At 35.7% G+C, this 14,114-nt stretch overlaps 1 protein-coding gene across 9 annotated transcripts in view; it reads left to right on the top strand.

Moving 5' to 3' along the window:
• Positions 1 to 14,114, top strand: part of Pds5b (PDS5 cohesin associated factor B) — a 172,095-nt gene that overhangs the window by 82,756 nt on the left and 75,225 nt on the right. For 6 of the 9 annotated variants that reach the window (XM_048341532.1, XM_048341531.1, XM_048341536.1 and 3 more), the window contains 4 exons: positions 4,231 to 4,388; positions 4,716 to 4,867; positions 6,768 to 6,881; positions 13,499 to 13,580. In XM_048341532.1, coding sequence (XP_048197489.1) covers positions 4,231 to 4,388; positions 4,716 to 4,867; positions 6,768 to 6,881; positions 13,499 to 13,580 — 506 coding nt within the window. The remainder of the gene's footprint in view (positions 1 to 4,230; positions 4,389 to 4,715; positions 4,868 to 6,767; positions 6,882 to 13,498; positions 13,581 to 14,114) is intronic. The other 3 variants (XM_048341535.1, XM_048341534.1, XM_048341533.1) reach the window with 1 other exon arrangement.

The following is a 14,114-nucleotide window of genomic DNA, read 5'->3' as shown; positions in this document are numbered from 1 at the left end:
AGTGTTTTTTGGGGAAAGGGATACTAGTTCTTTGGCTTGAGGTCAGGTCCTTGTACTCAGCTGTTTTTCTATATTATTATTAAAGTGTTGTACAGAGGGATTACCATTTCATAAGTCAGGTAATGAGTATAATTCTTTTTGGATAATGTCATCCCTTCCTTCCCTTTACCCTAGTTTTTCCCTTCATCCCTGCCCACAAATGGCACAGTTCATTTTCAACTAGTGTATATTGAATTCCATGACTGCATTTGTTCATCCTTCCTCCATTTCTGCACAAATCCCTCCCTTCCCCCCAAAAAAGACAAAAGCGGAAAACAACACTACTGCTGCTGCCGCCGCCGCCATCACCACCACCACCACGAGTCCTGTATAAATTATGTCCACTTGTATTTTAGATCTAGCTTTTACATATGAGAGAAAACATGCACTGTTTGTCTCTCTGAGCTTGGCTTACCTCATATAAAATGATTTGTTCTCAGTCCATCCATTTTCTGGAAAGACATAATACTATTTTTAATGGATGAATATAATTCCATTGTGTATATGCATCACATTTTTTTGGTCCATCTATATTTTAGGGCATCTGGGCTGTTTCTATAGTTGACTGTTGTGAATAGTGCAGCAATGATCATGGATATGCAGGTGTCTTTACTATATCCTGACTTGCAATGATCTGGATAGATAACTCAAGAATGGTATGACTGCATCATAAGGAAATTCTATGTGAGGTTTTGTTTTGTTTTTTTTTTGCCAGTCCTGGGGCTTGAACTCAGGGCCTGAGCACTGTCCTTGGCTTCTTTTTGAGGAAGGCTAGTGCTCTACCACTTGAGTCACAGCGTCACTTCTGGCTTTTTTTTATATATGTGGTGCTGAGGAATTGAACCCAGGGCTTCAAGTATACAAGGCACACACTCTGCCACTAGGCCATAGTCCCAACACCTCTATGTTGAGTTTTTTTGAGGAATTTCTAGACTGCTGTCCAGAGTGGTTATATTAGTTCACATTCCCACCAGCAGTGCAAAAGGGCTTTCCCCTACTCCCCTTTTCCCCAGACATTCCTGCCAGCATTTGTTGTAGGTTGGATTCTCACATTGGCTTATCTAACTGGGGTGAGATGGAATCTCACAGTTGTTTTGATTTGCATTTTGTTTATGGCCAGTTTTGTTGAGCATTTTCTCATGTGCTTATTAGCCATTCTTCTTCTGAGAAGTCTCTATTTAGTTCCTTTGACCATTTATTTATTGGTTTATTAGTTTTTTGGGGATGTTAATTTTTTTTAACGCCTTTGTATTTTAGATATCATGCCTTTGTCATGTGTATAGGTGGTAAAGATCATCGCCCAGTCTGCTGGCTGTCTTTCTAGTTTAGTAATTATCCTTTGCTTTGCAGAAACTTCTTAGTTGTGATGTAATCCCATTTGTCAGTTCTTCTATATTTTGTGCCCCTGGGACTCTTTTCAGAAAGTTCTTGCCTATGCTTATAAGTTCTAATATTTCTCCTGAGGCCTTTGAGTTGATATTGATGTAGCTGGCTTTCTTTTTTTTTTTTTTTGGCCAGTCCTGGGCCTTGGACTCAGGGCCTGAGCACTGTCCCTGGCGTCTTCCCGCTCAAGGCTAGCACTCTGCCACTTGAGCCACAGCGCCGCTTCTGGCCGTTTTCTGTATATGTGGTGCTGGGGAATCGAACCTAGGGCCTCGTGTATCCGAGGCAGGCACTCTTGCCACTAGGCTACATCCCCAGCCCGTAGCTGGCTTTCTTGTTCTCAATTGACATTTGAGCCATGATCGTTGGTTGGTATCACACTTGAGCCACGATTATACATGGTGGGTTTTTTTTCCTAGACATCTAATATACACTGTAGATAAGAATAATTTTATCAGTAGCCTTTTTAGTCCTTAGCATAGTTTTTAATGTTTCACCTGGAGGCAGCATATAATTTCAGCTTTTATGACATCTTTAATGTTACTATATTATTTTCTAGCCTTTGGCCTCTTCGTGGCCCAGGATTCTTTCTACTGTTCATGCAGATTTCCAACTACTTTTCATTTGTAGTCTTCATTTATCTTTTCTCTTGGTGCCTGAGATTGCTAAACATTTTCTAAGTTCTCTGAGTATAAGCTTGCCTGTTGTTTTCTTTTTTTTTTTTAGATTTCATCTTTTCCCTTTGTCCTTTACATGTCCTCTCTCTAACAACCAAAATTTGTCGACAGATTTCTTTTGCTATGAGTTCTTGTTTTTCTTTTCTGGGCAAACTGGGGCTTGAACTCAAGGCCTTGTACCTGCTTTGCAGGTGCTTGGTGAGTAGAAATAAATGTGTCTGTCACATATACACAAAGAATCTTTTATTGTTGACCTTGTTTATGAGATTCATTCTAAGTCTTCCAACCAAATTTTGAGGGATACAGATTCAACATTTTTTTAAAAATTTTTTTAAAAATTTTTTATTTTTTTGGCCAGTCCTGGGCCTTGGACTCAGGGCCTGAGCACTGTCCCTGGCTTCTTCCCGCTCAAGGCTAGCACTCTCTGCCACCTGAGCCACAGCGCCCCTTCTGGCCGTTTTCCATATATGTGGTGCTGGGGAATGGAACCGAGAGCTTCATGTGTTGGAGGCAAGCACTCTTGCCACTAGGCCATATTCCCAGCCCCAGGTTCAACATTTTTGAAGAGTATTAATAGATGCTTTTAAAATGAATCCTTGAGAATTTCCATATTCTCTGTTATCTCTTCCTCTCATGCCTCCTGTCTGTGAACTAATAGCTTTTGTATAATACGTGTTTAAATTGAATGACTGGTTTAAGAAAATTAGGATGCATCTTAAAATTGTTGGTATGTCTCTTTTTCTTTTTCTGTGACACATAAAATAATGTGTTGCTTGAAATATGAAGTATAAAACGATCTTGGAGAGATGAACTTGATCAAATTAACATGCTTCATTTGAGATGTCAGTACTAAAAACTATTTACTGGGTAAGATATCTGATGACATTAACATTTCTTCAGTTTTGTTGCTGTTTTTCTTTATAAGCACGGTCTCCCTATTAGAATAGTTCATTTTAGTATAAAACGCTGAAAGTAGAGAGATTTAAGGTACAGTTAGTGATCTTCTCCATCTTTGGAATATAATCGTTAAGTGTTAACTTACAGAGAAATTACATTTATTCACAAGCTAACATTAGTGAATAAACTTGGCTATTTTTATTAATCCAATTCTAGTAACCAAATTTTTATGTTTACTGGTCTCCAAATAAAAATAGATGACTAGTATTTTGTTAAATTCATTTTTATTGTAGGCACTTCCTTAAATTTCATTGTTAAAGTGTTAATTTTGTTTTATCTTACCTATTGCAGGTGTGAACTCTGCTTTATATTTTAAGAACCTGTCTACTGATTGATCAGTTTTAAGTGTTTGTTCTTTCTTCTGTCTTTATTTTGGCCTTTTTTAGTTCACTTAGAATTGTCTTGTCATCATCCTTTTTTTTTTTTTCTTGGCAGCTACTATTCCAAATTTATTCTTTCAGTCACTTTAATAAAGATTTCCTTTATTTAGTTAAAATATACTTCAGCCCTTTCCAATAGCACTGCCTACCTGACTGATTATTTTATCCTTTTATATGGAAAACAATGAGTTTTTCCCCCTCCTCTGGTGGTACTGAGGTTTGAAATCAGGGCCTTATATACTTAGTAGCAGTTGCTATATTTTGCATGGATTATTTTGAAGTAAGAGCTCATTTTGTGACCAGACCAGCCTGGTCTGACATCCTCCTACTTTTGCTTCCCCACAGGGGATGACAAGTGTATGCTGTTCTGCCCAGCTATTGGTTGAGATTGCGTTTTAGGAACTTTTGTGCCTGAGCTGATATCCAACTGCCATCTCTCAATCTCTGCCTCCCAAGTACCAAGGATTGCAGATTTGCGCTACTGTAGTCAGCAAAAATTGAAATGTTAAATTGTTGATACACCTCTTTCTTTATATGACTCAGTTAACTCAGTTAGAAACGACCTAATCAACTTCCACCCTGAGGGGAATTTTACTGTTCAATTACATGTAAGTCCTGTGTTTTTAGTGAAGGACGGACTAGCAATCCTCTTTTTTCTTTTTCCTGATCATAACTTTCTTGAAATGTTGGACATTTTACTTAGGTTTCGGCTTTGCTGTGGTTTATTTTCAAAGATCTGTGTAATCTTTTAAAGCATTTTAATTACTAAAATTTCCATTTTAATCAAAGAAAAGCTTCTCTTTCAGAATATCTTAAAGTGAGGTCACATGACCCTGAGGAAGCTATTAGACATGATGTGATTGTGTCCATAGTTACAGCTGCTAAAAAGGATATTCTTCTCGTCAATGATCACTTACTGAATTTTGTGAGAGAGCGAACATTAGACAAACGGGTAAGAAGGAATAAGTAGTTATTAGAATTGCCCCTAGGGCTTTAAATTCATACTGGAAGCTTAATGGAATTGCATTTGAAATGCTGGATTTTTCTCTATAGTAATTATATATATTGATATTCAATATCTTAGAATTGAAGATAATGTAAAAAATGAAGGGAAATGAAAAACTACATTTATATGATGGAAGTGTTTTTACATTATAGGGGAAGGGTTTTATCTGTTGTATTAAGTGAAATGAAAAACTATAGCATACTAGTCTTTACTGAATTTATGTAATGAGAGCAAATTTACATTATAAATGGAACTTTCTGTTTTTGTTTTAAGTGGAGAGTGCGTAAAGAAGCCATGATGGGACTTGCCCAAATATATAAGAAGTATGCTTTACAATCAGCAGCTGGAAAAGATGCTGCAAAACAGATATCATGGATCAAGGACAAATTGCTGCATATATATTATCAAAATAGTATTGATGATCGGTAAGTTAAGGAATATACATATATATATCATATTTGGTGATTTGGATATAACTACTTGTTCTATGATTTTGTACAACTGCTTAATATATAACCTTAAACTCCCTCCTTAGTTTTTACAGGGCAAATGGAGCCAGTAATTTTTTTTTTTTTTATCCAAAGACATAAATGAAGCAGTAGTATATATGTAACATTAGGGATGGGTACAGCTTTTATATTTTTTGAACAGAATAGTATTTAAAAGTAGGAATTAAATGGCTGTAACTTTAATTTTGTTTCATTAACTTTTTCAGATACAGTCAAAAAACAAGCTTTAGATTTTAGAAAGTTGAAATACAAACAATCCCTCTCAAGGCTAAAAGCAGGTTATAAATTTATATAAAAATATATTATTTAGTTGGACGATAATTAATGGCTCACTCCTATAATCCTAGCAGCTTAGGAGGTTGAGATCTGTAGAGCACAGGGCAAAGCCAGCCTAGGCAGACAAGTCTGTGAGATTCCGTCCTACCCCCCATACCTCATTAACCAGCAGAGACTCAGAACTGGAGATGTGGCTAAAGTAGCAGAAGTCCAGTCTTGAGTATAAAAGCAAAGTGAAGCATGAATGAGGCCCATTAATTCAAGTCTCACTATTGGCACAAAACAGAATAGCAACAAAAAACAACTCCTTCCCCACATTTTTTTGTTTAAAGATAGATCTTGTATTGATGATATCCCTTTAGTTGTTAATAGAGCCCTCAAACTATTTACAATTGATTGATTTGACAAATTATTCGAGATATCCAAATGCCTGTGGCAAGTCAGACCAAGGAAAGAAGCAGTAAGTTGCATTAAAATTTTACAGAGGTATAGAAACTACAAATTGGATATTTAAGATGAACAACAAAGAACCTTTTTAGTAATTTTTATAAAATAATTTTGTAGAACACGTCTATTGTTAACTTCTTGAATATGTATATGATCAGTGCAAAAAGACTGACTTTATAATTTCCCAGGACATTTTTTTTTTTTTTTGGAGGTAGTGTCTCCTTCCTCTTCTAGGCCCCTCTGGAAGCCCAGCAGTGACAGTGATTTGTTGTCCTTCCTGGTTTGGGAAAGCAGGTGATCTGTCCAGTGAAGGAAATAAAAAGAGGAAGGACTTTTCTTAGGCCTTTAAACTCTTGTCTTTATTTATGTTGGGTCATTATGATAGCTCATAATGTATCTATTTTTCTCAATAAGAGGTACTGGCTTTTGAACTCAATGCCTCATACTTGCTAAATTGCTAAGCATGTGCTCTATGATGGAACCACACCTCCAGCTCATATGTTGATTACTATGAAAACTGTAAATAACTTAGCAAATTCTTTTTGTAAACTTTAGCATACAGAAATTTAGTATTTGGTGCTTGGAACGATCTGGTGTGGTTCTTTATTAAATAGATAAGAAATTAAGTCTCTGATACACACCTTGACCAAGTTTATGGTGCTGTGGTTAACTTGCTTAGGTATAGGGCTATTAGAGTGTCCTTTTCCTGGACTCTTGCTCAGAAAGAAAGTATTAATTTGGCAATTCTACCTTCATGCAGAGGGCTTGTAACGTTTTTGTGTGTGTGTGTGTGTGTGTTTTTTTTTGCCAGTCCTGGGGCTTGGACTCAGGGCCTGAGCACTGTCCCTGGCTTCTTTTTGCTCAAGGCTAGCACTCTGCCACTTGAACCACAGCACCACTTCTGGCTGTTTTCTGTATATGTGGTGCTGGGGAATTGTACCCAGGGCCTCATGTATACGAGGCAAGCACTGTTGCCACTAGGCCATATCTCCAGCCTTGTGTTTTTTCCTTTTTAAGTCATATTTTGGTATTTTGTCTGCAAATGTAGTATATTTAAGAATCAATATGTTGCCTTTTTCTGTTCTTTTTGTAGATTACTTGTTGAACGGATCTTTGCTCAATACATGGTCCCCCACAATTTGGAAACTACAGAACGGATGAAGTGCTTATATTACTTATATGCCACACTGGATTTAAATGCTGTGAAGTATGTCTCAAATGTCAAATTCTTCTGTGGTACATTAGATTTTACAGAAAAACCATGGATGCCTATATTTTAATGTGTAAACTATCTAATATAAATGCTATTGAAAGGGTCAAGACACAATAAACAACTTGACTTTTTTAAAAATAGAAAATGCTGTCAACAATACTAAGTTAAATAAAAGCAATTAAAAACTAGGTAAAGGTAATTGATGTGGAATTGAAGGATTTGTCTTTTTTCCCTTCAGATTTTTACCAAGAAATATGATATTCATATTTTCAAAGGTTTTTTATTTGGTTTCCGTTTCATTTAACATGAAAAAGGTCTTGGGCTGGGAATGTAGCTTAGTAGTAGAGTGCTTGCTTAGCATGCTTGAAGCCTTGGGTTTGATTTCTCAGTACCACATAGACAAAAAAGGCAGTCCGTAAGAGGCACTGTGGCTTAAGTGGTAGAGTGCTAACCTTGAGCAAAAGAAGCTGAGGGACAGTTCCCAGACACTAACTTCAAGCCCCATCAGTGACCCCGTACCCTCCCGCCCACCCCCCCCCCCAAAAAAAAAGTCTTATAAAATGCTAACTTCTTATTCTCACATGGTCCTGGTTTCTAATATGGTGTATGCAGTAATGTATAAATTTTTTAGCTCTATAGCCTCAGCACAGTGTTGTATTTTAGCACAAGGACAAGCTACAACATTTGATTTTATTTGTTATAAATTTATAAAACTAATTTAAATGCATCCTAGAATAATTTATTGGTTTACCATAATTAGTTGACGGCTATTTTCCTCATGATACATTCAATAGCCTCTTAAAGTGAATGAAATATGGTATATCCTATTTGAAGCTCATGTTTGTTGGAAATCATGGTAAATCTGGCCATCTTGACTCGAATATTTTATTCATGATTAAAAGTAACAATTAAGCAAAATGTGAGAGAATTGACACCTTTGTGAAAAAAATGACTAAAGAAAAAAATTTTGGTTAAAAAGGAAATTACATCCACAAAGAGAGTATTAATTAATATGGAAGAAACAGCAACAATTTTAAACACTTTAATATCTCAATATCCAAAGATCATAGAAACCATTATAATAGAAAGTTTTCTTTGTCAACAAAGTGGGTGTGGATTTAAAATTTGGCAGCATCTTGGCTGATACTTTAACCAGCATACTGGAACATATGTGAACTCTATTAGTGTCGCTGGAGCCCTTGCTTCCCTAGCCCCTCCATGCCTAGACAGACACAGCAAAAGAACTTCTTCCACTCACTGCCCACTGTTCTAGTTGTGTGGTGTGAGGCCTTTGTGAAATTCTGAATACTAGGTGTACCTGTCAGGTAATAACATGTAAGAAAATAGGTAAGTAATAACTATTAAATGTGCTAAATATTCTTTGGTCATATAAAAAACTGGGCAGACATATCAGCTATGTTAGGTATGCATGATAAAAGTTAAATGATTACTCTTAAAAGAATAAAAAGGGTAGTGCTCTACCATTTGAACCACAGCTGTACTTCTTGCGATTTTGTTTATTTGTTTTGTTTTTGCTGCCAGTCCTGGGGTGTGGACTAAGCGTTTGAGCACTGTCCTTGGCTTCCTTTTGCTCAAGGCTAGCACTCTACCTCTTGAGCCACAGCGTCACTTCTGGTTTTTTCTATATATGTGGTGCTGAGGAATCGAACCCAGGGCTTCATGTATATGAGGAGAGCACTTTACCACTAGGCCATATTCTCAGCAACTTCTTGTGATTTTGATACTTAATTGGGTCAGTGTCACAGATTTTTCTGCTCAAATTGGCTTTGAACTGTGCTTCTCAGCCTCTGAGTAGATAGGATTCCAAGTGTGAGCCAGTGGTAGCTGGCAAAGTAATGAAAACTTTTTCCCCCCTCTTGATTGTGGGGCCTGATCTCAGGGCCTGGGCATGGCCTCTGATCTTTGTAATCAAGACTACTACTCTACCATTTTGAGCCATAGCTCCTACTTCTGGCTTTCTGATGGTTAATTGGAGGTAAGAGGCTCACAGACTTTTCCTACTCAGGCTGGCTTCGAACAGCGATTCTCTGTCTCAGTCTTTTAAGTAGCTAGGATTACAGGTGTGAGCCAGCAGTAATGGAAACTTTTACTAGAAATAGAAAAGAAAATAAGAAAAATAGTTATAAATTAGCTGTAACACTACATATATCAACATAAATCCTTACTTATATTGTAAATATACCTGACTGGCTTTAAAAGGAAAGCACTAATTTACAAGATACATATTGAAAAATGACACTGAAAACTTGAAAGTAAACTTAAGTTTGTGCTAACATGTAAAGATTTTAATTCTATAAAAATGATTTGTGAATAATGGATTTTTGTCTATTTTAAGATAAACTCTTGCTAAGTGCCACTGGCTCATGCCTGTATCCTAGCTGCTCAAGAGTCTGAAATCTGAGGATCACAGTTAGAAGCCAGCCCAGGCAGGACTGTAAGATTCTTAGTCCCAATTAATCATTGGCAAATGAACTATCATGGTAGCTCAAAGTGGTAAGCACTAGCCTTGAGTGCCAAAGCTCTGGGGCAGCTCTCAGGCCCTGAGTTCAAGTTCCACAATGAACAATAACAAAAAAAAGATAAACTCTTATGTCATTTTTAAGTGATTTAAAAGAATATTGCCATTGCTTTTTCTGACAAACTACTTATTTTTTTGCCAGACACTTTAATAGAGATTCTTAAACTTTTGGAAAATTGGTTTGTCATTCATACTTTATAATATGATTTAGATCAGAGTTTTTGTTTGCCTCGGGATAAAAGGGCTGATAAGTTAATGAGATTTCACAGAAATAGGTGAATTGAAAAACAAAAATTGCTCTGATATTTTTGCCACTTTTAATACTTAGAGATAAAAAAAAATTACCTCCCATGAATACATGTTGCTCAGTGTGGTTCCTTTCAAAAGATTTGTAACACTAAAGACTAGAAGTGTATAGAGATATGTGTATTTTGAAGTACTGAGCCTAGAACCTAGTAGTTTGATATACATTTATACTTTCTGATGCTTTATACTTCCCTGTTTTCTCCAGAAGCATATATATAGCAAGTTCTGGGGCTTGAACTCAGGGCCTGACACTGTCCCTGGCTTCTTTTTGCTCAAGGCTAGCACTCTACCTCTTGAGCCACAGTGCCACTTCTGCCTTTTTCTGTTTATTGGTTCTGAGGAATTGAACCTAGGGCTTTATGCATGCTAGGCAAGCACTCTACTGATAAGCCACATTCCCAGCCCTGCCCTTATATATTTTTTATAACATTAAATATAACAAATAATCACATGTGATTACGAAGCATCTACGGTCTACCTCCAGTTTGTGAACCCTTTGCTTTCTCCTTCTGTCTTACTTCAGAGATACCCTTTAGTCTCTGTTTTTCTTATCTCCTATTAAATTTTACCATTTATATATATGCATGTGTATATGTTTGCTTCCATTAATAACAGTTTTGCTTTATTTTTAAGTTCATACAAATATATGTTCAGTCTTCTGTGGTTGTTTTTTACTCTGATGTTTCTGTGATTTATCCATCATATTACATATAGTTGTAGGTCACTCATGTCATTAGTGGTAGGCTGTTAGTCTATAAGTTTTTGTTTTTTTTTATAACTTCAATGTATTATTTTTTTATTTTTATTTTTTTGGCCAGTCCTGGGCCTTGGACTCAGTGCCTGAGCACCGTCCCTGGCTTCTTCCCGCTCAAGGCTAGCACTCTGCCACTTGAGCCACAGCGCCGCTTCTGGCCGTTTTCTGTATATGTGGTGCTGGGGAATCGAACCTAGGGCCTCGTGTATCCGAGGCAGGCACTCTTGCCACTAGGCTATATCCCCAGCCCCCTAAATGTATTATTTTTAAATTGTTTGTTTTACTTATATGGTACTCAGGAATTGAACTCAGGCATGCTAGGTAAGCACTCTCCACTAAGCCACATCTCTCTAATCTATAATTTTATTTCATTATTTTCACATTAGAAATTTTAGTCATTGGAGAGAATGGGCATTTGTGTTATTTCTATTTCTGTTTATTCACATTTTAAGTAGTAGTACTGTGATCATTTTATGATTTAGTCTACATGTAAAAAAGTTAATCTAAGGTATGATTAAAAATGGTTTCTCATATTTGACTGCATTTGAAAGGTTTGAAAAGTATTGACAACTATTTTCTCCCCTCCAATCCCCCCATCTGTCATAGACTTGAACTTAGGGCCTAGACACTGTCTCTGAGGTTTTTTTCACTCAGTGCACTCTACCACTTTGAGCCACAGTGCCACTTTGTTTTCTAGTGTTAACTGGAGATGAGAGTCTCATGGACTTTGCTGCCAGTGCTGGTTTTGAACTGTGATCCGGAAGTCTCATTTCCTGAGTAGCCAGGATTACAGGCGTGAGCTGCCCGGCCTAACTTTTCTTAAGAGGTTCTCATTTAATTTGTCTGGAATATATCCTGGGCATTAGTATATTTAGAAAAAAACATGACCAAAACCAATGATAGCTTTTTGTTTTGTTTTTTAAGTTAACTTAGACTTGTGGCATGATAAGAGAATTAGTTGTCTGTTTAAACTGTTAGATAACTAATGAAAGAGAGCATCTAGGCTCTTACCTAAAGTTTTCACATTTATTTGTTGGTATAACTGGCATTTAGGCTATGATTAAGTGAATGGATTTGTATTTTCTTGTTGCAATTTATTGCTTGTTCTTGTATCATTTGTTTTTTAAAGAAGAAAAGTTAGAAAGGCAATAAATGCGGACAAATTGTCTTGTTATTTAGTGATTGTATTAACATACATTAAATGACAGTTCCTTAAGTATGCTTTAAATAAATTCTTAGTGATGGTCACTTTTTGATTTCAGCTAAATTTATAGTAGTTTCAATTTTTAGCATTACTTGAGATTACATATGTAAATTAAGAAACACTTGAAGTAGGCTAGATAATTTTCTCTTTAAGTGAGGCAAGATTGAAACTCTGAGTCAGAAATTATAAGTAATGATAAGTTACATAGAAGTGAGCATTGACTTTTGAGTTCACATTGACTTTTTTTTTTTTTTTTTCGCCAGTCCTGGGCCTTGGACTCAGGGCCTGAGCACTATCCCTGGCTTCTTCCCGCTCAAGGCTAGCACTCTGCCACTTGAGCCACAGCGCCGCTTCTGGCCGTTTTCTGTATATGTGGTGCTGGGGAATCGAACCTAGGGCCTCGTGTATATGAGGCAGGCACTCTTGCCACTAGGCTATATCCCCAGCCCTCACATTGACTTTTGAATGCACAGATGATGACTGTGGCCTTAAATATGTTTTAGTTATACAAGTCTTACTAATTTCTATAACCATCTGATGAAATAGTAATTTTGCTTCCTATGTTTACATTAATAAATTTTGCCTGTGAAATTTCTGGAACCTCTAATAGCTTTAAATTAATCAGGTATTGAAAATTTCAGTTGTGAAATGAAAATAACCTAGTACTGTTACTTTACTGGAACTGTTTTTGAATGAGTATTATAAAGACATTTGAGTTTACAAATTCTTTAAGTAGGTAATCTCCTTTATAAAATCCAGAGGTATTTTTAAAACATTGTTAAAGGGGTAAATGGAAATATTAAGCTATTCTTTTTTTGTTTTAAAGTAAACAAGGTTATTTCATGTTTCTATATTTTTAAAATACTTGCCTGTCAGTGCTTCATAATGGTGTGGTAATTAATAGGAATGTAGATATTGAAAGTAAACTTACAGAAAATATTTTCAAAAGATTTCCTTTAAAATAAAAAATGAGTAGTTCTGCTATTCTATAACAATATATCAACATTAATTGTTCTCTGATATACTGTGTTTCCTGAGTACCTATATAATTTCTTTTTATATTAAATTTCTACACTACAATGCTACTAGGAAAAAACCAGTATTTTTCCATATGAAATGAATATATTATTCACATAGCATAAATAATTTTAGTTTAAAACTTCTAAGTAACATATGCTACCTAAATTAGGAAAATGTTTCCTCATTCTTTTATTGCAATCTTTCCTTTTCTTTCTTTCTTTGGGTTTTTTTGGCCAGTCCTGGGGCTTGAAATGAGGGCCCGAGCACTGTCCCTGACTTCTTTTTCCTCAAGGCTAGCAAGCACTCTTACCACTTGAGCAGTGCCACTTGTGGCTTTTTCTATTTATGTGGTGCTGAGGAATTGAGCCCCAGGGCTTCATGCATGCTAGGCAAGCACTGTATCACTAAGCCACATTCCCAGCCCTGCAATCTTCTTTTTATGTCTTTTATTGCACTCTTTTTAGTGTACTTTTGAACCTTACTTCATTAATTATTCCTTATTTCTCACTTCGTAATTTTTCAGTTAAGTCTTACCTCTTATTTAGAAATAGTCTCCAGTTAATAGATCCTGTCTACTTTCATACAAAACAAAATACAACTGCCGTAAATCCCTATTTTGGCTCCTGTTTATCATCTGTTATATTGATTCTTTTCTTCCTCTGTACATTATTGGTTGCTTAGTCCTATGAATTTTAACCCATCACTGTAATTTTTTACATTAGAACTTTATTTTACAGGTATGTTGTTGAAAGAATTTATAACTTGTTTTTTATGTTTATGCTTTTCAGAGCATTGAATGAAATGTGGAAATGTCAAAATCTGCTTCGACATCAAGTAAAGGATTTACTTGACTTAATTAAGCAGCCCAAAGTATGTTGAATTTTAAGGAAAAGCTTTCTTTTCATGCTAAGTTTAAAAAAATACATGGATCATTGTTCACATATGTGTATATACACACACACCATTTTAACATTGCTGCTGAGCTCTTTGGAAGAGTTCTGACTGTAGATATAGGATTCCTGCTTTAGACAAGTACAAATTTGAAGAAATTCATTGTATAGAACATTTAAAATTATTTACTATAGTTTGATAAAGTACTTTCCAACAGGAAAGAGAATTTAATTTGTTTTTCTATGCTCAAAATTAAGGTTTTTGGCAGCTGAAGATAAAGAAGCAATAGTATTAATGAAAGCTTAGAAAATAGAATAAATATTGCACTTTATTTTGTCACACTGAGATACTCCCAGTATCTTTACATGGTTTTAGAAAGTTTGCACAATCATGTAATTATTATTCATTACACTTATGTTTTTACTTACAATTAATATTACAGTAATTCTGTTTCTTAACCTTATTGTAATAACATAATTGAATGTGTTACTCATCCAGTAAATGTGTATTTTA

The sequence above is a fragment of the Perognathus longimembris genome, chromosome 3 (assembly GCF_023159225.1).
Source record: "Perognathus longimembris pacificus isolate PPM17 chromosome 3, ASM2315922v1, whole genome shotgun sequence".
Classification (NCBI taxonomy): Eukaryota; Metazoa; Chordata; class Mammalia; order Rodentia; family Heteromyidae; genus Perognathus; species Perognathus longimembris.
Note: the sequence above shows the minus strand (reverse complement) of the source record. Positions and strands in the feature narration are given on the sequence as shown.